This window comes from Lemur catta, chromosome 4, assembly GCF_020740605.2.
Source record: "Lemur catta isolate mLemCat1 chromosome 4, mLemCat1.pri, whole genome shotgun sequence".
NCBI lineage: Eukaryota > Metazoa > Chordata > Mammalia > Primates > Lemuridae > Lemur > Lemur catta.
This window is the reverse complement of record NC_059131.1, coordinates 92,139,901-92,161,997: the sequence shown is the minus strand read 5'-3', so window position 1 is coordinate 92,161,997 and position 22,097 is coordinate 92,139,901. Positions and strand designations below refer to the sequence as shown.

Genomic DNA, 22,097 nt, shown 5'->3' with positions numbered 1-22,097 from the left:
GAATTTACTGACAGCTATTTAGAAGTACAGCTGTTTTATAAATTGAAATATACTTTAACATAGAAGCTTTCCTTTTGGTGAAAGTATTGACTGGTAATTTACTAAATCTTTTTATAGATTTAACTGGTTGTCTGAAGTATACCCCTTCTTCCACAAAATATTTTACCTTAAATACTTTCTTAATTACATACTTGGTAGTAGTATTCTCCTTTTTTTATGCTTGAATATTTTCCTGAGAATCTGTGAAAAGATAGATGTGACTTGGAAACCTCTCAAAGTTTTACTAAAGATTGTACCATGATGTTTTGCCTTTGGGCCTCCCATTCCTGTTCCCTACAGTGCTCGGCTTGCCCTGTTTCTGGAAGGAGAAATCTCATGCATTATGAGCCATTGCACTTTATTCATACTTTATGCATACTTTTCTGATTGTCCTTGCCATTTATTGTAAGGATCCCTTTCCTTGCTTGTCTTGATTTTCCACTGAAGGACTTAAAAGGAGGGGTCATTTTGTTATTTGCTCGGCCCACAATGTGCATGCAGTTGTATTTGCTAAATGAATGATTGAATCCCATATTGTCTCTCTTTTTGCCTGATCATATTTTTTCTCTGTTTAACATCTTTCCTCATGCAGTGCCTTAACCATTTCTAATATTCAGGCGGGATCCACTGGAAATTGGGGCTGTCATGTCCAGACCAAACGTGGGAACAATACGAGAACTGTGGATATTGTGGTATTGGAGAGCTCTGCGCAGTACTGTCCTCCGGAGAGGGTGGTAAACAATAAAGGGGACTTCAGGTGAGTGATGTGGAGAGTGCTGGAAAAGTCTGATTTGCCGCAAATCTTTTTATTCTCAAAGACACCTCATTGGTCTTCTATCCTCAGTAACAAAATTTGAGAACCGGACATGTATACACATATACATATATATCCTTATATGTCTATCTGAGGCCTGCCCTCTAGAATGATATCAGTCATACGCGGAAGTGAAAAAACAAAATAAAGGATGCCCAAGCTGTTATCTGATACCTTTTGATTTAAGAGTCTCTGAAAGTAGAATCATTTTTAACAAATGGTTTTGTTGTACAAGTTAAGAACTACTGCTTTAGGGAGACATTTTGGATATTCTGCTAAAATAGTCCAAAATTCAAACAGCTTAATGGTATTTTCTGTTTTTTCAAGGGCTCTTTTATGAATGAGCTTTGGAAGGTTTTATTGCTAAGTCACTTTAACTATTGGTGGTTGAGTAGGCATCACAGTTAGGAGAAACACATCTCTAATTTTCTTTCCCTATTTAGTTCTTCTGGCAATTAAGCAAGAAGGACTTTGGGAAATGAAAGCTGTTGGGTAGCCTAAAACTTGGGGAGCCATTGGAATCCCAGGTGGGTTTGTTGAATTCTGTTAAGATAAGCAGAATGACTTACATTTTTTTTTTTTTTTGGTAGGAAGTTTAGAATTTGAGAGGTAGCAACTTTTACTTTAGGCTCACCTTACTTACTTTCAAATTTGTTTTAAAACATCTTTATTATTTACTTGATATATTTTATGTTCAGGGATTTTAATAATGAATTTATAGTTCATATAAAGAAAGGGAAATATGTTACTTTTTAAAGCAACATAAAGATCATTTAATACCCATAGTTTCTAATGGGTTGTGTTGTTACTTCCTGGCTGTAACCCCAAAGTTTCAAGGGTGAGAAGACCCTTTTGTGGTGTTCTTTCAAATCCAAGGTGAAGAAGCAGTGATAACTTCTTTAGCTCAGCTAGTTTGTCATTACTTTTTTTTTGGTCCTTAAAAAATAATTATCCTTGACATGAGTATATGGAAATCAACATTTATTATTGACAATGAATAAGTCTTTTATGTAGATTAACTGTTGATCTGTAATATTTATATTACATTCTTTAAAATGATGTATATAACATTTGTCAATTTTGTTACATTCAGCATCGTTTTGAAAATAATCCAATACGATGTTTACTGTCTATGGTGGATTTTCTGGTTTACTCATAGTTTTTGAGTGCTTTACACTTTTAAATATAGAAGCAACATGCAAATCTTTAACTGATTAATGAATTATTTATCTTTTGAAACTGCTTAAGATATTAATATTATACAATTAAATGCCCACTGATAAGATTTAGTTTAGTGTTGCTTGATCTATTTATGTAGTTTTTGATAATGAATTCTATTTTGGTGTGACTGATATTACAATTTAGTGGTTCCTATGATATGTGTCAGCTATAATGGTATTAAATGTGTTCAATCTCATTCCCGGTTTTGGAGAAATAGAGCTCAAATAACAAAGTTTTCACTCAACCCAGTTTCGGTGATCCATGTCAACAGGGTTGTGTGACATGACGTGTCCTAATCTTTCATTTTTACTTCACTGTTATTATACTTGATGTACCTCTGTCGTGTAGGTTTCCTTATGCTATTTTGTGTCGTCCCTCCAGGTGGCCCAGAACACTGGCGGGCATCACTGCATATCTGCAGTGTACTCGGAACACCCACGGCAGTGGGATATATCCCGGAAACCCGCAGGACGAGAGAAAGGCTTGGCGCAGATGTGATAGAGGTGGCTTTTGGGCAGATGATGATTATTCTCGCTGCCAGTATGCAAATGATGTCACTAGAGTTCTTTATATGTTTAATCAGGTAACTAGAAAATCTTCAGATTCACTCAGGTCATGGATAAAACATTGTATTCAAACCAAATAAATAAGATTTTTTTTTAAGGACTAGGTAAAGTAAAAGAATTTGGTGTTTTTACTTCCATTGACTTACCTCTCTGAGGGATCAGGTCCAATCTTAACCCGTAGTCAGGGCCCTCTCAGGAGTCTTTTTTCCTTTCCAGTCACTGCCTGACTTTGTGCCTTTATTTGAATACTGTTATCAGCTGTTTCCACCGGACAAAATGCCAACCATCCTTCAAGTCCACGTGGAAAGTCACCTCTTGGATTCCTTTTATAATTCCTTTGTCAAAAGTGATCCCTTAGAATACTTGTACTACTCCTATCCCTTTTATCTTTGCTTCTGTGCATCTTTTTAAACCTTACCAGACTGTAAGCAAGTGGAAGATGGGTTCTGTGTAATATATTTTCTTTTGTTCCTTAGCACCTAGTATATGGTGGTTTTTGCAATGGTTGCTGCAAGGTCAGTGTTTGAGTCAACAGATAAACAAATGTAAAACATTACTGGCAATGCCTGGCAATGAAGATGAGTGCTAAATAAGTAGTTCTTACTTTGTGTGGTAGGAGTTCCAGGGGAGGCATTGATCACTCCCAGCTGGAATACTCGAAAAGGCTTTATTAAGCAATTGAGATTGAGATATGTGTAGAATTTGGAAAAGCAGAGAAAAGATAGATGGTGCAATATGTTAACTTGATGCATTTTTATGTATTATTGTGTTTCATTCCAAATTAAAAAAAAAAAATTCCCTGAAGTTCATTTCCATTAAGATTCTAGTTTTCTTGGGATGAAAAAGACTTTTTTAATAAGGCCATCATAATTCAATATAAAGAGTTTTTAAATTCATTGCTATGTTTTAAAATGTCAGAATTTGATCATTTTGCTAATGATTATTTTATTGATCATTTCTGCCTTTTAAATGTAGATGCCTCTCAATCTTACAAATGCTGTGGCAACAGCTCGACAATTACTGGCTTACACTGTGGAAGCAGCCAACTTTTCTGACAAAATGGATGTTATATTTGTAGCTGAAATGATAGAAAAATTTGGAAGATTTACGAAGGAGGAAAAATCAAAAGAGGTATTTTTTTATGTTCAGATTTGTAGTAAACAGGTATCAACAAATGGTAATGTGATAGATTTGAATCTATATTTTAAAAGTGTATTTATATTTGTTACATTTGAACTAAATAGGCTTTTAAATTTCCTCAATTGTTTTGTTGAGAAACTTCTATCAGGTTTTAGTCTGAAATGTTCGTTCTTAGTGCACCCGTGGCTGAAGAATGACCAGGCACATCAAAGTAAGTCAAGAATGAAAATGAGGTTTATTAAGGATAGAAAGATAGAATTATAGGGCAAGAGCAAGATGTAGGTTTACAGAGCATGGTACATGTGCCACAGATGACAACTGGACCCATGTCACAGCAAAGGAAAAGCAAAAGGAAAGGCACACACACACAAAAAAACCTGGCTGTGGTCTGCATCTTGTTTTATGGTGCCGGGATTGGGACCTCCCTCGTGGTTCAGACATCACCATGGAACCACTTTGACTGGACAGTTGGGAGCTGCATGACCTGAGTCTCACTGCACATGCAAATATCTCGTGAGCCTTTCTGAAAGCCCACTGCAGGGCAGTGAATCGCAGCAGCGACCCACTTTTATCCCTAGGAGACCCAGAATCCCTCGCCTATGTACCCAGCACTTCCACCTCTTCTGTTATAGTGCCTTGTTTGTTGTTGGGAGGAATAGAGGGGAACTGTCAGTTCTTGGACATTAAGGTCCCATGATACAGCAGAGGTAGCTGATGAGAAAGCGGTGCTCTGCCTCCACATGGTGGGTTGGCCAGGGCTGCCTAGCTCGAGTCTTCCGGGATTTCTCTTCTCCACATAGGTAGGCGCTCATCTTTCTTAAAGTGAATATTAGTCACCCAGAGCTCATGTTAAATTTCTTAATTGTCTTTGTGTCCTGGAGAAATGATAAGCTGTTTAGGAACTTTCTTGAAATGATTGGAATATACAAGTCATAAAAATTGAGTGACTTTGGAAAGGGGTGCATTTCATTGGGGCCACATTAAAACTGTGATATGCTTGTCAACATGATATCATTTAGGGGGAAACAATTGACAACCACAGTTTTCAGAATGATTAAGCAGCAAAACAGTTTTGTGTAATTTTTCAGAGGCAGAATTAATATGGTTTTAAGCTTTAGGTTTTGAGTTACTTGAAAACTTTATATGTACTATTTTTTTGGTGACATAATCACTTAAACAGACATGAGTTTTAGAAGTAGAGGAATCTAGATCAGGCCTTAAACTGAAGCCCAATGAAAATTAAGAATGTGTCCAAGATTATATATTTAGGTTATGCCAGGCCTAAAAACAGAGTTTAAGAGCCCTGATTCTAATCCAGAAGAGTTTTCTACAGTATCATGTTTACTTTCTAGTACAATGTTGTCCTATCATGCTATTCTAAAAGTATCCTGTATACAACTGTGGGGAAAACACTAAACAAAGTATATATTTCTTTATGTAGGACATCTCAGATCCGTTATTGTTGCAAAAGGTAAAAAGATACGCCTTGTTTCCCTAAATTGTTTATCCAAGGAATTTTTTTCTTTTTCTTTTTTTTTTTTTTGGTAGAATATCTGTTAGTATCTTGCATTTTTCTAATAAAGTTTGGAACCGTGGCCCTAGTATGGCATTTTAATTGATAGGATGTGGTTATTAAAGGAAGGCAAATAGGTATATATATTACATAAATGGGCCACTTCACTTGACTGACGACAAGATAACATTTCAGCATTGTTATCTGAACTTCAGAGACCATGATTTTCTTAATGTTTTTGCTACTTGACTATGTCTCTGGACCACAGCCTGCTTTCCTGTGGGACATTTCCTTGGCACTGGGAGTGACCGTTTGGATTCTGACTCTGTGGTAATATTGCTCTCTATTGTTGCAGACAATCACAAGTTAGCTGTCTGCAGGATTAGCAGTCATTTCTGGAAGTGGAATGTTTTGAGTTACTAGAATAATTGTAATGACATTTGGAATGTGGACATTGAAAAAAATTTGCCATAGTTTTTATTCCCATGCCACCCTGTTTTGATATGAGGAAGCTTTGCTCACTTCCCAACTTAAGACGAGCCACGTGGTGCCCAGAGGTGTACGTTTAACTGTTTGCCACTCTGTGGAATGAACCAGCTGCTGTGTGGATATGCTCTTAGGTGGAAGCATCTTACTGAACTGGAAACAAACATGATTTCATGAGTTATTTTCTTTATTTTTCAAATGGGGATATCTTGCAAAGTTTGTGTGCATAAACTTTGTGTTAAACTTACCTGTTTAACTTGTAAAGTTTGTGTGCATAAGTTAGAAAATACATAAATGAGAAAGTAATTGCAAAGCTTGGATATAATTTTATAAGGTTCTGAAATGTAACATTCATAACATTCTTAACAAATTTAACATTCTTATGGTATCAGAAGCTAAGAAGGAAGTCCTTTTAAAAAAATCACAAGTGCTTCAGTTATATATCTAAAAATTTAGTTTGAAGACAATTGCTGTCACTTTTACCATTTAACATAGGACATACCAGTTACGGTTATTTTCAAGCAAGTGATGCCAACTTATTAAATATAAATAGGAGAAAGAGAGGAAAAATAAGATTGAATGATTGAGGTATAAATGTAATATTAATATTTCCTGTGATGTAGTGACTGACATCTTATACAGTTCTTTGGAAACTTAAACCACAGGCTGTAGCTTTCGCCATTTATTAATACAGTGAAAAGAAATTATGAGACTTAAAGACTTCATTTTAAGTTAATTACCACAGCATAAAATTATGCTAAGGTATCCTAAAATGCATATAGTGTTAGATAGACAAATAATTAAAATGATTTTTTTTTATGTCCAAAAGTTATTCTGCTATGGATAATTTCAGAACCAAAATATTGTGAGGCAGTTGCTTTTTAATCTGCAATTGGGTCTAGCCAACACAAGCCATACACTCTTTTCTCAAGATAGGTACTAAAAGCTATCAAACTGCCAGATCTAAATGATGTATTTAGTGGAGTCTTTTAAAAACAGCTGAAGGTTGTCTGTCAGGCAACATAAGTGTTTGTTCCATATTTACTAGAGCGATTGTTCTTATGAAAACAATATGTATCCATTTTAGAGGATGAAAAAGTATATAAAGATTAGATTTGGTGATGCTTTATGGCCCCTTACTGTTCTCTCTTTTTAAATATGTGAGATACACACCTTATACTTGTTTACTGCTAAGTTCATTTAGCAAATTTTTATGTATAAATTTAAAAAATATATAGCTTTTTCATTCATTCATTTTAAAATATAATCACTTCTATATTGACAGTTACTATTCTTTTTTATTGTTAACATTTCTAGTGTTTTCTTCTTTTTTTCTTGATCCTTTGTGCCAGACATTTCTCTATTATTAAGTTTTTCAAAGACCCAGGGTCTGGCTTTGTGATTCTCCCTAGAATGTTTCTCAAACTTGAACATGGGTCAGAATAAGCTGGTGCATTTGTTAAACGTGGAGATTGTTGCCCTGAGTTTCCTCCCCATTCCCAGTTTCTGATTTAGTAAATCTGAGATTGGTCTGAGAACTTGCATTTCTAGTTAGTTCCAGGTGGTACTGAGGCAACACGTCTGGCTTTGAGAACCACTGCGATGTCTTCATTTTCTATTGTTATATTGCTTTTTAAAAAACTTTCTTTCTTTGGGTTTAACTTTTTGAGAACTTTTTGATTGGGGAATTCTAAAGTATAGGAAAGAGAATGTTGTCATTAATACCTATGTTTTACCTCCCGCCGAGCTTCAACAATACACTAAGTCCTCACTTAAGGTCATAGAGAGATGTCTGGAAACTGTGACTTCAACTGAAATGATGTGTAATGAACCAATTATTCCATAGTCTAACTGATATAAACAAGAGTTAAGTTCCTATGGCATATTTCTGGTCACAAAAACATCACCAAACTTCTAAATAAAGACCCCAGACTCTTCTAACGTTAAACATTGAAGTAAGTGCGAGCTATACATACATTTAAGAAAGATTAATAAAAACAAGTAAGATTATTTACCCACTTATTCCAGTTCAGGCTTGTAGGGTGGCTGGAGCCTGTCCCTGAAGCTCAGGGTGCAAGTCCAAAACCAGCCCTGGACAGGACACTGTCGCATCCTCGCAGGACACACACACACACACACACACACACACACACACGCACGCACGCACGCACGCATAAACACGCACAAACCAATTCACCTACTGTGCACAGCTTTGGGATGTGGGAGAACACTGAGAAGACCTGGAGAACCCAGAGAAGACCCACAAAGATGTGGGGAGAACATGCAGACTCCACACAGACAGTGGCTCCAACCGGGAATCCTTTTTTTTTTCTCATCAACATTATAACCAAAATGCCAATGAACAAAACAACATTATTCAAGGACCTGCTGTACTTACCAATCTCGTTTATCCCGTCCACTCTTCCCTTCCCCTCCTCTCCCTCCTTCCCTCCCTTTCTCTCTTCCTTTCCGTCCCTTCCCCTTCCCCTTCCCCTACCTCTCTCAGTGCTGGAACATTTAACAGCAAATTCTAGATGTCATATTTCATTCATAATTTTTCTAAAATAAACAATGTTAGAAATTGCTATTATATCACCACAATTAGATACAGGTGTTTAATATCATCAAATTCGTGGTCTGTGATCAATTTTCCTTGACAATGATTTCTTAAAAATGTGGACCTTGCATCTGGTTACTTTACTGAATTCATTCGTATCGGTTCGCGGTTGGTTATGTGGTCTTTTCTAGACAGTTCTGTCGCCAGCAAATAATAATTGGTTTTTCTGTTTCTATACAAAATATATTCCTCTATTTTTATTTATTTATTTTCTGCTTATACAGTGGTGGGGACTTCCAGAACAGTGTCGATAAAAGTTGGTGACAAGGGGTGTTAATGAGAATGGCCTAATGTATCATTAAGTGTGATATTTGTTTGCTTCTGCCAAGTGTCCAGGGCCAATACCAGGGTAGGGGGCTGAGTTTGAAATTACTTCTTAGCTTGAGGTTTTTCAGTCCACAATAGTAATGTGAAGTCCGACCTGTGTGAAGGTTGACTTGTGTTTACAAGTTGTCAGAGAAGAAATTTTTTACTTCCTTCTGCTTCATGCCCAGGTCCAGATAGGCCTGTTCCTTGCTCTCCCCTTCTGTGAGGCTGCATTACTGCTGGTTGGGCCTGAGGCTGGAGGTGGGGTTCCCTTTTGGGGTCTTCTCCCATCAGGCCTGCATGGGCGCAGCCTGCGACGTCAAAATGTAGCTTGTAGTCATCAGAATTCAACGTCTGAGCTCTTTGAATTCCTGCTGTTATTTTGTAGTTATGCTCTGGAGAAGTCTTTATTTTCTTACTATTTATTGATGCATTTACAAAGATAACTATTTTCCTTCAGCATTTTTCACTTTTCACAGGAGAGTTGTCCAGAGTATTGAGCCCTCCATAATTCTAGAAGGCGAAATGCCCGCACATTTTTGTAATCTCATATATCTCAGTAATACCTTAGGACAGAATCAGTGTTTTTGTGATTTTTATCCTTTAATATATGAGATATTCACAGCTTAGCATAATTACAACTAAATTTACTGTTTAATGTTTTTTTAAACATACGGACTTTATGAGGATCTGGCATGAAATGTGATAGAAAAATTATGATTGTTACATGATCAAAGAACTACTGCTATGCCCCACTAGGTACTGCCAGTCAAGAAAGACATTTTCTGTGCAACACTATTCTCAGCCTCTTTTCCCCTTTTCCCTTCCCACCCATTTCTTCAGATCCTCCATTGTTGTACTCGTCATCATTCTCTTACTTCTACGCCACAATAAATCAGAGCTTTAACCTTTGCCATAGTCCGGGTGATGGTCACAACAAGACACTTGTTGAATGTCGAATGCTTAACTAAGCAAGCTGCTCAGAAGCCAGCAGTGGGATCTTGTGGCACTGAGGGCATAGACACTACTTAAGAGTGACAGAAACACACTTTTAAAACTTGACTTTCAAAGCAGAGAGTCATCAGGATGCTAATACACCTTGAGATAGGTATGATCTCAATATTATACTTAATTTGTAACTTGGAAACTATTGTGAGGATTACTTGAGTTTCAGTGTTACCAGCTGCGATGATGATGATGATGTTGATGTCATGTTTGGACCGCTTCTGCTCCTCTACTTCTCATCCTCAAACCATTATCCAGCTTGCTGCCCCACCTGCACACGTGACTGGTTATTAGAATTGACCGAAGTGTCCCTTGCTGCTCTGTGCTTGAAAATGTAAATACAAGGACCGGCCTAGATTGCTTGACTTTTCTCAAAAACTGCATGAATTGCTTAATTTACATTTCTACTGAGTATGTGAAGATATTTGCTTCTGTTTTGTTTTTCTTTTTTCCCGTTTTACTATGGAATTGAGATAGTTTTGAGCACTTCTTATTAGAGTTCTTGGTCTCATTTTGCAAATGAATAAACTGAGTCTTAGGCTAATTTGCTCAGGAACATCTAAACTTATCAGTGACAGACTTGAAATCTTAACCCAGGAGTATTTAACTCCAAGGGATATAAATATTGTCTTCAGTTTTAAACACTATGCATTAAACTTAAAATATCAAGTTTAGTTTATGTATTATCTTATATATTTAGTATAAAAGCATATCAGAAATTCATTAAATTTACCGGATGTGTTTGACCTAATTTTTATGAAAATTCTAAGCCATATATATGTAAGAAGAATATGAAATATCCTATCTGATACAACAAATGACATTGAACACTTTCATTGTTACTAATGTAGCGTTTTTGTTTCTTCACTGTTTTATCTTTGATAAAGTGCATTCTCGTGTATTTTCAGTTGGTCCTCATGCTTTAGTGAGACAGGTGCAAGAGCAGGTGTGCAATTCCTTCTGACCTGTCTGTGGCTGGAATGGCCTTCAGGGAATGAGGCCAAGGAGAAATACGATGCTTTCTAGCGCCGGTTGCAGTTTTTAAACTATCTTTGTGTGTCAGGTTTCAGGAATACTTTTTTAATCCAGTGTAATTTTTCATGCATTGTTATCCCTTTTGTGTCCTTTTTTGCCACCGTAACGGATTCAGAACTACTTCTATAACCGAGCTACAGAAGCATATAGCATTTTATGATTATCTGCTCTAGGGAATATTTTGGCAACAAATCCTTTTCCTCAGGTCTTAGCCATTTGGAGTGAAATAATGAGAAAAAGAGGTTGTTCTCAGCTAAGGCAATCTCCCTTGTTAGCGCTGTATCTTCTTAGAGGTATTTCTCTTCTTTACAATTATTAACACAAGTTACGTTTCTTTACTGGTGTTATCTAGTGGGGTATAGCAGTATTTTTTTGATCACGTAATTATGATTTTTCAGGAGAGATGACATGTCTGTGAAGCCTCATGTCAGGTCCTTATAAAGTCCATATGTTTAAAACTTCAAAAAAGTATTAATAAGTTTAGTTGTAATTGTGCTAATCTGTAAACACCTCACATAGTTCAGTGGTATCTTAGAGTAGAATCAATATTTTTGTGTCTTTTGTCTTTTAAGGTTTTATAGCCAACAGGAACTTCATTTCTGTGCCATAGAGCATATTTTACCATGTCATCTCTTTTACCTATTTTTGTGTAAAAACTTTAAATAACAATAAGTTAGAATGATAGACAAAAACTTAGCCAGGTTATTCTAGCTACTCTGAATTCCCTTTAAGAGGGACTTATTAGTTCAGTATCTGTATAAAGGGCTGATTGTGACAGGTTCAAGAGTCACTATCATTCGTAACTCCAGAAATATCGGCTTCTAGTAGAATGACATCCACCTGCATACCTGTTTGTAGGAAAATTACTAGGATGCTAATCTTCCAATGAGTTGTATAAAATGAACCAGCTGAGGCTTCTGTTAATACAAAGCTTGACTGTAGACTCTTGTTGATTCTCTGTCAGCTGATCCTGTTAATGTCTTGGTTTGGGGGAAAAATACCCCTTGAAAATGTGTGAGTCCATTAAAATAAGTTGTTTGGATTAAATTTCATTACTTTCCAGCATGTATTATTCAGCTCATTTTCTTCATAGCAGTTATCACAATCTAAATCGCTTTTTAAAAATGGGTTTACTTGTTTGTGTTCTGTTTTCTTCACTAGACTATAAGCTTGAAGCTAGAGTTTGTTGCTTTCACTGCTATAGCTCCACTGCTCAGGATGGTGTCTGGCTCACATTGGCCCTCAATACATATTTAGTCAGTGAACTGTTGCAAATAAATGATAATAATGAGGATTTTAAGCGAACATCTATAAACATTGGATAAATGAACATTGACAGCTACTGGCTTCAATACCAGGTCTTACAGTAGTGAATAAAGGTATAAATATAATTAAGACATTGTGTTGTTCCTGCCCTCAAGGTGTTTATCTTGGGAGTAAAATAAGGAAATAATTGTGCTCTACTATGGTAAGGGCAGTACAAAGTCGAACAGCTTCTTAAAATTGGTGGGCAGGTGAGACTTTACAGAGGGTGAAAGGCAGTTTTGCTGGGTGCATTGGTCCTGTTTATATATGAACACAGACTTAAAAATGCAACCCTCTTACCACTTCTTCTAGAACCTGTCATCTTAAAAAAGAAGCCTATTTTGGGATTGAAATGGTGGGGAAAAAAAACAACAACAAAGAAGCAATAAAATAACAAGAAGAGCCAACATTTTTTGAGTGCTGGGCATGGTTTCAGAAACTTTGTATTTATTATTAGAATTTAATCTTCACAATATTCAGAAAAGACAGGACTGTTATTCTCCCCATTTACAAACAGAAGAAATGGAGGTACAGAGAGGTGGACAGGTGAAGTCTCCAGCCCAAGTCGTGGCCAGCATTTGAAGCTCTGTTCCTCACCCCTGAACTTACTGTAGTTGCTTCGCCCTCTGGTGCTAGGGTTGGGATCTGGTGGATTTCCACAGACCATCTTCTTGGTGAAGTGAACCAGGGTGGAATGAAATGAACATCTTCCAGCCCTCCTTAGCCCTCATAATTATGCATCTTATGAGTGTCTTGAATGCAGAACAGGACTGAAATCTCAGTTGGGATCTTCTGGGATGATCAAAAGACATCTGTTAACACAGCCCTGGCTTTCTAGCTTGGCACTGGGGCTTAATACCTTTTAATGCTTACTTCTTGATTAGAGGAGCAGCCAGCTGCAAATCCTCTGATCCTGCCTCTGGACTGTTTTTGTTGTTTCTGCCACAGATCTCCCCCTCATGAACATTCTGCTCAATACGAAACCCTCTTGATACAAGTATGTCTCGTTAGCCCTGGACCGTTCAGTGCGTTTCTCTGAGGTGGGACGTACAAGTCACAGTAAACAGTAGTCAGTCGACTTTTCACTGGCATTGCCTGACAGATGTTTACATCTGTAAGTTATGCAGAGAGCTAATGCAAAGCATTTAATAAATGAAACAAGTAAAACAAGCAGTAGAAAAGTGAGCACCTCTTAGGATTCATTTATTTCAGGGCACTGGATCTTAAATCATTCGTTGAGTTGGGAGGAAGGGAAGAAGTTCATCTAAGTAGAAGAAACCACATATACCAGGGGACAGAGGTGTGAGATCACACAACAAATACAGGGAACTCCTGTAGTTGTACATGCCTAGGATTTTGAACATGACAGGAGACTGAAGAGGTAGGGAGTGTGTATTTCTTCATGATAATAGAGTCTGATTTAAGCTGATGCTTACACAAAAAGAACTATATATAAGTGGTTTTCTGGACAAAGAGTTGCAGTCTTTATTCTGAGATCAGATGACATCTTTTCCTTCTCCACAGTTAATCCGATTGCCTTTCCTTTTCTCCCTTTGCGATACCGCACTGCAGTCTTTTCAGCAGTGACGTGGTGGCTACTGGAGTATACACGGTTTTGAGCTAAATGTTACCAAATGGCTATAATTGAAGGTGCTGTTCATATCTGAAGATGTTTTAATGAGAAACAAGGAAAGTGCCTGTTGGGTTTTCATGTGAAAATTTAGACTGAAGCCATTCTCACTGTCTCATTAGGATTTCGATTGTACAAAGCAGCCTGTGTTGGTTTTAAAGATCTTTCTTCCTCCTGCGCTCCTGCTAGCTGGGCGATGTGATGGTTGACATTGCAAGTAACATCATGTTGGCTGATGAGCGTGTCCTGTGGCTGGCACAGAGGGAAGCTAAAGCCTGCAGTAGAATCGTCCAGTGTCTGCAGCGTGTCGCCACGTACCGGCTGGCCAATGGCGCTCATGTTTATTCAACAGTAAGTGTAACATTACCGTTGACTTCCAAGGAAAAAAATGCATTTAAAGCAACTCTAACCCCAAAGAGATACAGATCTCTTCCCCTCTATGGGGTGGGTGTTTTCTCTTACTGCTGGTTATTGCAGAATTTCCCTTTCTCAGACATTTTAAAAGTTAATCTTGCTTTTGAGTAGTGTTTTCATGCTGACTGGAAAACACTTTGTTAATCTGTAATTTGAATAGTTTTTATCATCTAATCCACTGAAACCGTTTCTACTATGAAAATTAGAACACTACAGCATTACCCCGCTGGCACTCACATCTGAGCCAATACATTCTGTCATGGGCCCTGAAGGACGTTTCGGGAGAATGCCTGATGGCTTGCCCGGGTTTCGGCCTCAAAAGAGAACTGGGATGCTCTCCAACACATGGGAAGCTATTGGCATTTTCAGTCAATCCCACTCTTGGGATAATGAGTTATTAATAAATAATGATCATTCAATTAAATAGTATTAAATTTTATTTACGCTAAATTGAACTCTTGTAAATTTCTTGGTGCATGGTGCTTACTTTCTGTCCTAAAAAAATATGGTAAATCATGGCAAATACTGTGTTTTTCCCTTAACAGTCAAACGTTGATCTGGTCCATGATTTTCATTTCCTAATTATTTTAGCAGGCTCACGTAGTATAGAATATTCTACACTTTACTCCTGTGATTTTATAAAATTTGAGATTACTATTTTTCCATTGATTTCTGAGGTCTTTTTTGATGATACTGTGTTTTATTGCTGCTTTTGCTCAATTATGTTGAGGATTACTTTCCTGACCAAAAAATAAAATAGAGGCCCATTATGGCTGCTGTCTTTACAACATAGTTCAGGGTAATTTCCCGCTCAGACACATGACCTTACTCGACACCAGCTTGTCATTTTTATGCCCTCCCCCACCATTTAGATCCATTTTAAATCCCATCCTTCAGCCTTGCTTGTTAATCAGCCTGAAGAACTTCTTCCCTCTGAACCTCATCGGGTCTTCTGAGAACCCAAGGGTATAATAAATGTCATGGTGGGGTTTTGGACACCATTTTAACATGTAAAAAAGGGTTCCAGGAGATTATACATTTACATATAATAAGTAAAGATGATACAGCTTCAGGTTGCCTCAAAATGACAGATTTGTTTCTTTTAACTGAGGTTTCATGTTTGGTCATAAAATTGCTGCTTAATAGAGGCTCTGGTGGTTATTTATATGTGCCTTTGACCAGTAAAAAATTACAATATACATTGTTAGTCAACAAATATAATTTAATAAGACTTTTCCCTGTGTATACATTGAGAGGCAAAAAGCTGATGGAAAAATTTCTTACTCTGGAAAAGTTTGGGAACCACTAAATATTTCCTACCATCATGTGTGGGACTTGTTTACATTCTACCTTTTTATATTTTTTAATTTTTATCTTATGTTTCTAGTAGATTTTAAGCATCTTGCATCAAAGTCTCATACTTTAAAAAGAAAAAAAGATGCCCGTATGTGGTGCCTAGAATGGTGTCTTACCTATATGGTGGGCACGCACTTAATCACCCTTGAAGGGAGGAGAAGGAGGATGCCGTGTTGTCCTTAGAATTTACAGTAAATCCTGTCATCTTGCTGGATATGAACATGTGTCTCATCAGCTTGTCACTTCTCGTGCCCACCCATCTGTGGCTGTGACTGATGGCCCTGAATGCAGGCAGTCCTCCAGGGTGTGGGCCTGGCAGCAGTTTGTATTGACAGGTCGTACGTTTTGGTGGACCCCTCAGTTCAGTCTTGCTCTTGAATTCCTTTAAAACTCTAGGGCAGGTGCCATCTTTCTGACCTAATTTTCTTTTTACATCTCTTCATTTTCCTACAATTTGAGCTAGCTCCTCCCTTCCTTTTCTGAAGAAACAGCTTTGGAGTGAGTCTGTGTAAAGTTTTTATCAGGGAAACTTAGTGCAAAGAGTTAACTAGATTTCCCTGTGAAAGAAAAAGTGAGTGTGGCCTAAAGTGTTGAACAAGGTGACTGTTCAGTGTATTTACCGAATCCTGATACTTTTTCATTTCCCCTGTAAGGTGGTCATTAAGGAGCTCCACTGATTTCTCTAGCTGATTTTTTTTTTTTTTAAGAAACTTCCGTTTTGAGCTTATAATTTCCTCCAAGATGTTCTTCAAATTATTTCTAATTGACTTCTAACTTATATCTGCTCTTCCACACTTCATGGCTTCTTCTTTTCCTCTTTTTCAGTATTCCTTCCATTTTAGGACATCCTTTTCATTTCAAGGTCTTTCTTTTTCTTTTCTTTTTTTTTTTAATTCTGCCAGTTATCTAATACAGTGTTTTTGTAGTAAGAACCTGGGCTTTCTGGTTTGGCTTATGTACAGTGTTTTGTGTTTGAAAAGTATTTGAAAGTGCTTTTCCTCTGTATTGTAAATCGTTCATAACTCCTGTTTGATTGACTTTTGAAGTATTCACCCAATATTGCTCTGGAAGCTTATGTCATCAAGGCTTCTGGCTTCACCGGGATGACCTGTACCGTGTTCCAGAAAGTGGCAGCCTCTGACCGTACAGGACTTTCGGATTATGGGAGACGTGATCCGGATGGAAACCTGGATAAGCAGCTGAGCTTTAAATGCAATGTTTCAAATACATTTTCGAGTCTGGCGCTAAAGGTATGTTACATTGTATTAAAAATAATTTAGGACTATGTACAGTTAGAGTGCTCCAAATGTTTTGCTTTGCAAAATAACCATGTTAGAGGTTTGGGGGTAAGTCGGGACATACTGTTTTTGCTGTTGTTTTAAAGGAAATTCAGGCCAGGAAGAGCCATGTTATGACTTTTATGGGCCTTAAGCATTTTTACCTTTTGGTCCCCTTTTTCTGTACATGAAAATATCAAAAATTACATTTTATGACTGCAGTGGCATAAAAAGAAGTATATTACTATTGCATATTAAAAGATTTTATTTGGTCTACAAGTTTTTCTTTTTGCTACCAATTTTGAGACATTAAAATGTTTTCTGGGCCCCTGAAAGTACTGTGGGCCCTTGGCACTGGGCGGAAAGAGCCTAATGGAGAAGTCAGCCCTGAGGCTGGGCATTGAATCAGGCAGCCTGTGTACTGAAGTTGTTCGCAAAGAGGTACAAATTTGTCATATATCTTAGGAAAAAAATGTATGTTTCATTGGAGCAAGCAAAATGAAAGCATTTTTATTGATTTTTAAAATGGAGGATTTAGATGTCTTTCACTAAACTACATTGAAGCAAACAGGGGAGGCATAAATCTAACAACCTAATGGAACCACATTTTTCCCATTTAGCTTTGTGTGGTCATATGTAATTGTGTTCTCTGTGGCTTTTAATTACACAATACTTTCGTTATTTCTGGCTTATCCTTGAATAATATCACAAATAATATTCCAGTCATTTTAATGGCTGCATAGTCATTGATTGAACAGGTGTTCTAGTACACTGTAAGTTCTCAATAAATAGTGAATGAATGAATGAATGAAGAATGGTGTATTTTGTCATACTTTACCCTGGTGACCTCCATAAAGAGAGCCAATTTGGTAAATTTAGAAATATCCCAACCGCCCAAGACAATCTCAGCTGGGTCAAAATGTCTGATAATAATATAATGACTTGATACCGTATACTCAGAGGAACATTGGCAAGATTTATCTGATAATCTTGGCCCTGGAAGAGTACTCGATGCACCCAGCCATGCTTCTGTAGACTTGCTCAACTTTACTTATTGTGTCTTTTATTGGTAAAAACATACCATGAAAAGCACAGAAACAGCAACACAGAGAAGCCCGTGAGAGAAGGGTGTGTGTTTTTTGAGGAGCACTTAAAATTGATGAACCCTCTGTCTTAGATGATCACAGTTGGTAGGAAAGGATTAAAAATGATGAAACCCTACATTCCATCAATTTCACAACCTTCCCCTCTGGATAAGGAGAGTTTCTACCTGCTAAAGTAGAAAGCTTTAAATGAACACTCAGATTTGTCAACTTCATACTGTCCTATCCTTTTAAGATCATCCTGTGGCCGGAGAGCAAGGACACAGTACACTATTATTCATGCTTCATAGATGGACATGACAAAACTGAATGAAGACAGAACATATCCTTCATGACACAAAATTAGTTAAAAATTTTGATATTGGCAGTGTAAATGTACTTAAGCTTTAGTACTTGATCGGAGAATTTTCTTTACATTTTACACTTTATATTACACCAATTTTTACTCATTCTGTGCTTTTTTTTTTTTGATCCCTGGAATGTACTAACTAGACAACCTGAACATCCAATAATTGATTGCATTACCTTTAAATGGGAGCATATGCTAGCATATGAAGTTAAACCCAGGAAAATCGGTCCTTAGTTAGCAGTAGGTCCTGCATATTTCATGAATAACTGTTCTTCGTGACCTGGTTTGCACTCTCATCCTATATTACCCAAACCATTGTAATTTCCTGTCTAGGCTATTTCTTAAAAATCCATCTTTCTCATATAGATTGGTCTACCTATGGCTGACATTTGGCCAGCATGTATCAGTACAACCATGCCGGTTAGTAAAATGTTGAAATACTTCCTTACCGTTTAGCAAATACCTGCTACCCCAGCCCCTGAGTCCTCAGCCCTGCTGGTCCTTCTTTTGGGAACACCACCCAGACCTTTCCCCTGTTTAGTAACTTGCAGGGCACCTGTCTGCAAAGCACAGGGCCTCTAGGAGCCTTCCCCTCCGTGCAGGCTGTTCTGGTCGTCAGTGCCGTTTTAGGTTGTTAATATTGTGAACATTGACCCTGAATCTACCATAAATGGAAATTGACCTTGTACCTCCCCTGATAAATATCTCCTGTTTCTCTGGACACTGTTTGAGGAGCAGCTTCATTGTTGGGCATCTGCCCTGTTGCCCCACAACTCTTCCCACCTCTTCTCCCAGTGAAAGGAAACTTGCCCTGCCGCTTGGTCAGCTTAGGCCAGGCTTATGCTGATTTTTTGGGTAGAATCCCCTGCTCTGCCCCTCCTATCTCAGCTCTTTCATTTTAACACCCAGCAGAAATGTCACCTCCAAGAAATCTTACTTGATACCAATGAATTTGTCTTCTCTACTCCCACCCTCATTTCCTAAGTAACATTCTCCTTCCTCACTTTTCCTGTGCTACTCTGTTCCTCTCTCTGCCATTGCATGTTGCACACGGGAGCCACAGTGCGTCACTTGCCTCCCACACTGGACTGCAGATTGCTTGAGAGCAGGACTAGTGCTGGAGTCATCCATGAATTCAGTGCTTGGCTTCAGCTGGGGTTGCCAGCTGGAGATTGAGTCGCCTGGTATTTGACTCTTGCCGACAGCACCAATCAAATCCCTTCTCATTTTTCACAACACAATAGTTCCTTTCACTTTTGATCCTATAATTCAGATATGTTGGCATAAGAAAATAGTAAGTATTTTCATTAAACTGTAATATTAAGGGCTTTTGGAAGTTAGCTGGTGTTTTAAGTTCAACTGCAATGTATCCAAATAGAATTGATTGTTTAAAATTTATTTGACCACAATTTAGAAATCCATTTTTTCTTTATACATCCTGTACTTCTCTCATCCCAGCCATCAAGGGCTTTAGTCCAGCTGAAGTCCTTTCAGTTCTTCAGGCCAGTCGTTATGCATTTTCCTACTACTTGCCTTCATTTCTGCCCTCTGTCGTGCCCTCAGTCCTTCCCTGCTTGATGAAATCCCTGCTACTCTCCCTCTAAGATTGCATTTAGACGGTACCTTCCTTGTCCTCCTCAGATGGAATTAATCATCATCTATGAATCCCATCATGCTTTGTTCATTCCAGAATAGTTTACAAAGTGATACAGTGGTGAGGTGAGTATAGTGAGAGTCCATGTGATATGGTGACTGAGGACGTGGTCTCTCTGCAGCCAGAGAGCCTGGGTTTATGTTCCACTCCCCCCTTAACAGCTGTGCAAACATGGGCAAGTACTTTAACCTCTCTGAATGTCAGTTCCTCATCTGATACAGGGATCATACTTAACTCGAAGGGTTGAGAGGATTGAAGGAGATAAATCAATAAATGTTAGATTTTATTAGTATTGTAGTGTTGTTAGATTGTTAGATTATGAAATTTCAAGGACAAGGGCCATGGCTTATTTCACTGTGTATCTCCTAGGCTCTGTATTGTGCCAAGCATAGAGTAACTAAACCTCCAATAAGTATTGTTGGATAAAATTAACAGCCAAACATAATTAGCAAAGACAGTCAGTTAAATAATTAACTCTAAAGGCAAACATAATCCCTGTTAATCATTAGCAGTGAGATAATCAAAAAGTGGCATACACAAGATATAATTTCTTGTGTAATTATACACAAGAAAATAATTAGATATAATATCTATCTGTTCAAAGTCAAGTAGATAGTCAAGAAGGCATGGATAAATTAGTAGTTTATTATTTTGAATCAGATAACTCTTTGACTCGTTCTGATTTTAATGTTAGAATTCTGTAGACTTTAACAAATTAAGATTTCTGAAAATTTTATTAATTACATAGTAGAGGAAGTCCAGATTCTTTCATAAGGAAAGATGTTAAAAATCTGGTTGATATATTTGAATTAACATTATGCTTATCATTTCCTTTTTTAGCTTAATGTCACTGTAAATAGTGAAATATACATGAATTTAGCAAATAAAATGAGAATTCTGTGATAGCATTCATTTCACATGTGTTCATACTCCATCAGTTTTTACTGTTAAAATTAGTACTGAGATTGAATTGTAGAATGACGGAAGTTCTAGATTATGGTTGGTAAATCAGTTGCTTTAAGGCACTTCCATTCTCCCTGTCCCCAGATAACCATCTTCCACACTGCTGTAGTAATGGTGATAAAAACACCACCACTGTTTCTCAGCCTCTTGTGCTCTTCCCAGTCATGATCCCATTTGGTCTTCACAACCATTTGTCAGAAAGATCATTGTTTGTGTTTGACAGATGAGACTAAAAGAGGTTAAACAATTGTGCAGTGAGTGTTGACCAGCTGCTAAATGCTGAGGCCAGGGCCCAAATCTTGCTTTCTTGTTTCAGATCCTACGCTCTCCTTGGCACATGGCCTTTCAATAATAAATATTAGAAACCAAAAACTGGAATTCCCCGGAGAATCTTGAGAGGTTTTTCTAATTTATTAGCACTAAAATGTGTATTCATTTATATTTGTATTTATATCTATTTTTATTGAGATAATCCATACATTTTGAAATAAATACATGGTTAAACAAAATTATAAACTTTGTGTTCTCTGCCTTCAGGCCAAGTGGCAGAAGGTATAATCATGATATGTATAACAAATTACATAAGTTTCCTACAGTGATTTTTTTCAATAGATTTATAACCTTTCTATAAATAATGATCAGTATTTCTCTTAAAGAAATTACATATGAGTATTCTTGCTATAAAAATCTAAACATTATTGAAACAGCTGAAGTTTGCATTACCAGCATCCCTAGGCCACTGTCTCTCTCTATCCCAGGGAACCTATAATTATTATTTAGTAATATTCTTTATTGTGTTGGACTTTGAAGGGTATTTTGGAAGCTATAAGTATGGAACAGCCATGAGTACATAGCTCTGGTCCCTCAGTGATCTGTCCATATACACCTGGGCTTTTTGTTCTTTGCTGTGTTTTGATTGATTTTGTAAATTTAAACTTGTATAGAACACCTTTTAAACGTCTCAAAAGTGTAGACATTATTTCCTTTTTTAACTTTGTTTTAGAAAATGTTAGGTATGACTTCTTTTAAATCAGTTTGATTTATCATTTCTACTACTTCCCCAAAGAGCTGTGCTTTGTTTTCAAGTCATTTTGTGTTCACAACAAAATTATTTCACAAGTTGATAGTACTTAAGTTTTAATAAATGTCCATTATATAATGCTTTTTTATCAGTATTTTGAACTTGCAACTAATTGATCTGTTTATGTTTTTCCTCTTGGCATGCGTTATTAGGTACTTACAAAAAATTTATATACTTAATAGAAATTTAGTAGGTTAGTGAATGAATTTATAAAAAAACCTTC

The 22,097-nt window shown here is 37.2% G+C and overlaps 1 protein-coding gene across 1 annotated transcript in view; it reads left to right on the top strand.

Annotated features, from left to right (window-relative positions):
* Positions 1–22,097, top strand: part of ADGRA3 (adhesion G protein-coupled receptor A3) — a 112,100-nt gene that overhangs the window by 63,978 nt on the left and 26,025 nt on the right. Inside the window, exons 8-12 of the mRNA XM_045550457.1 lie at positions 632–796; positions 2,456–2,657; positions 3,616–3,771; positions 13,867–14,028; positions 16,494–16,697. Of these exons, the coding sequence (XP_045406413.1) occupies positions 632–796; positions 2,456–2,657; positions 3,616–3,771; positions 13,867–14,028; positions 16,494–16,697 (889 nt within the window). The remainder of the gene's footprint in view (positions 1–631; positions 797–2,455; positions 2,658–3,615; positions 3,772–13,866; positions 14,029–16,493; positions 16,698–22,097) is intronic.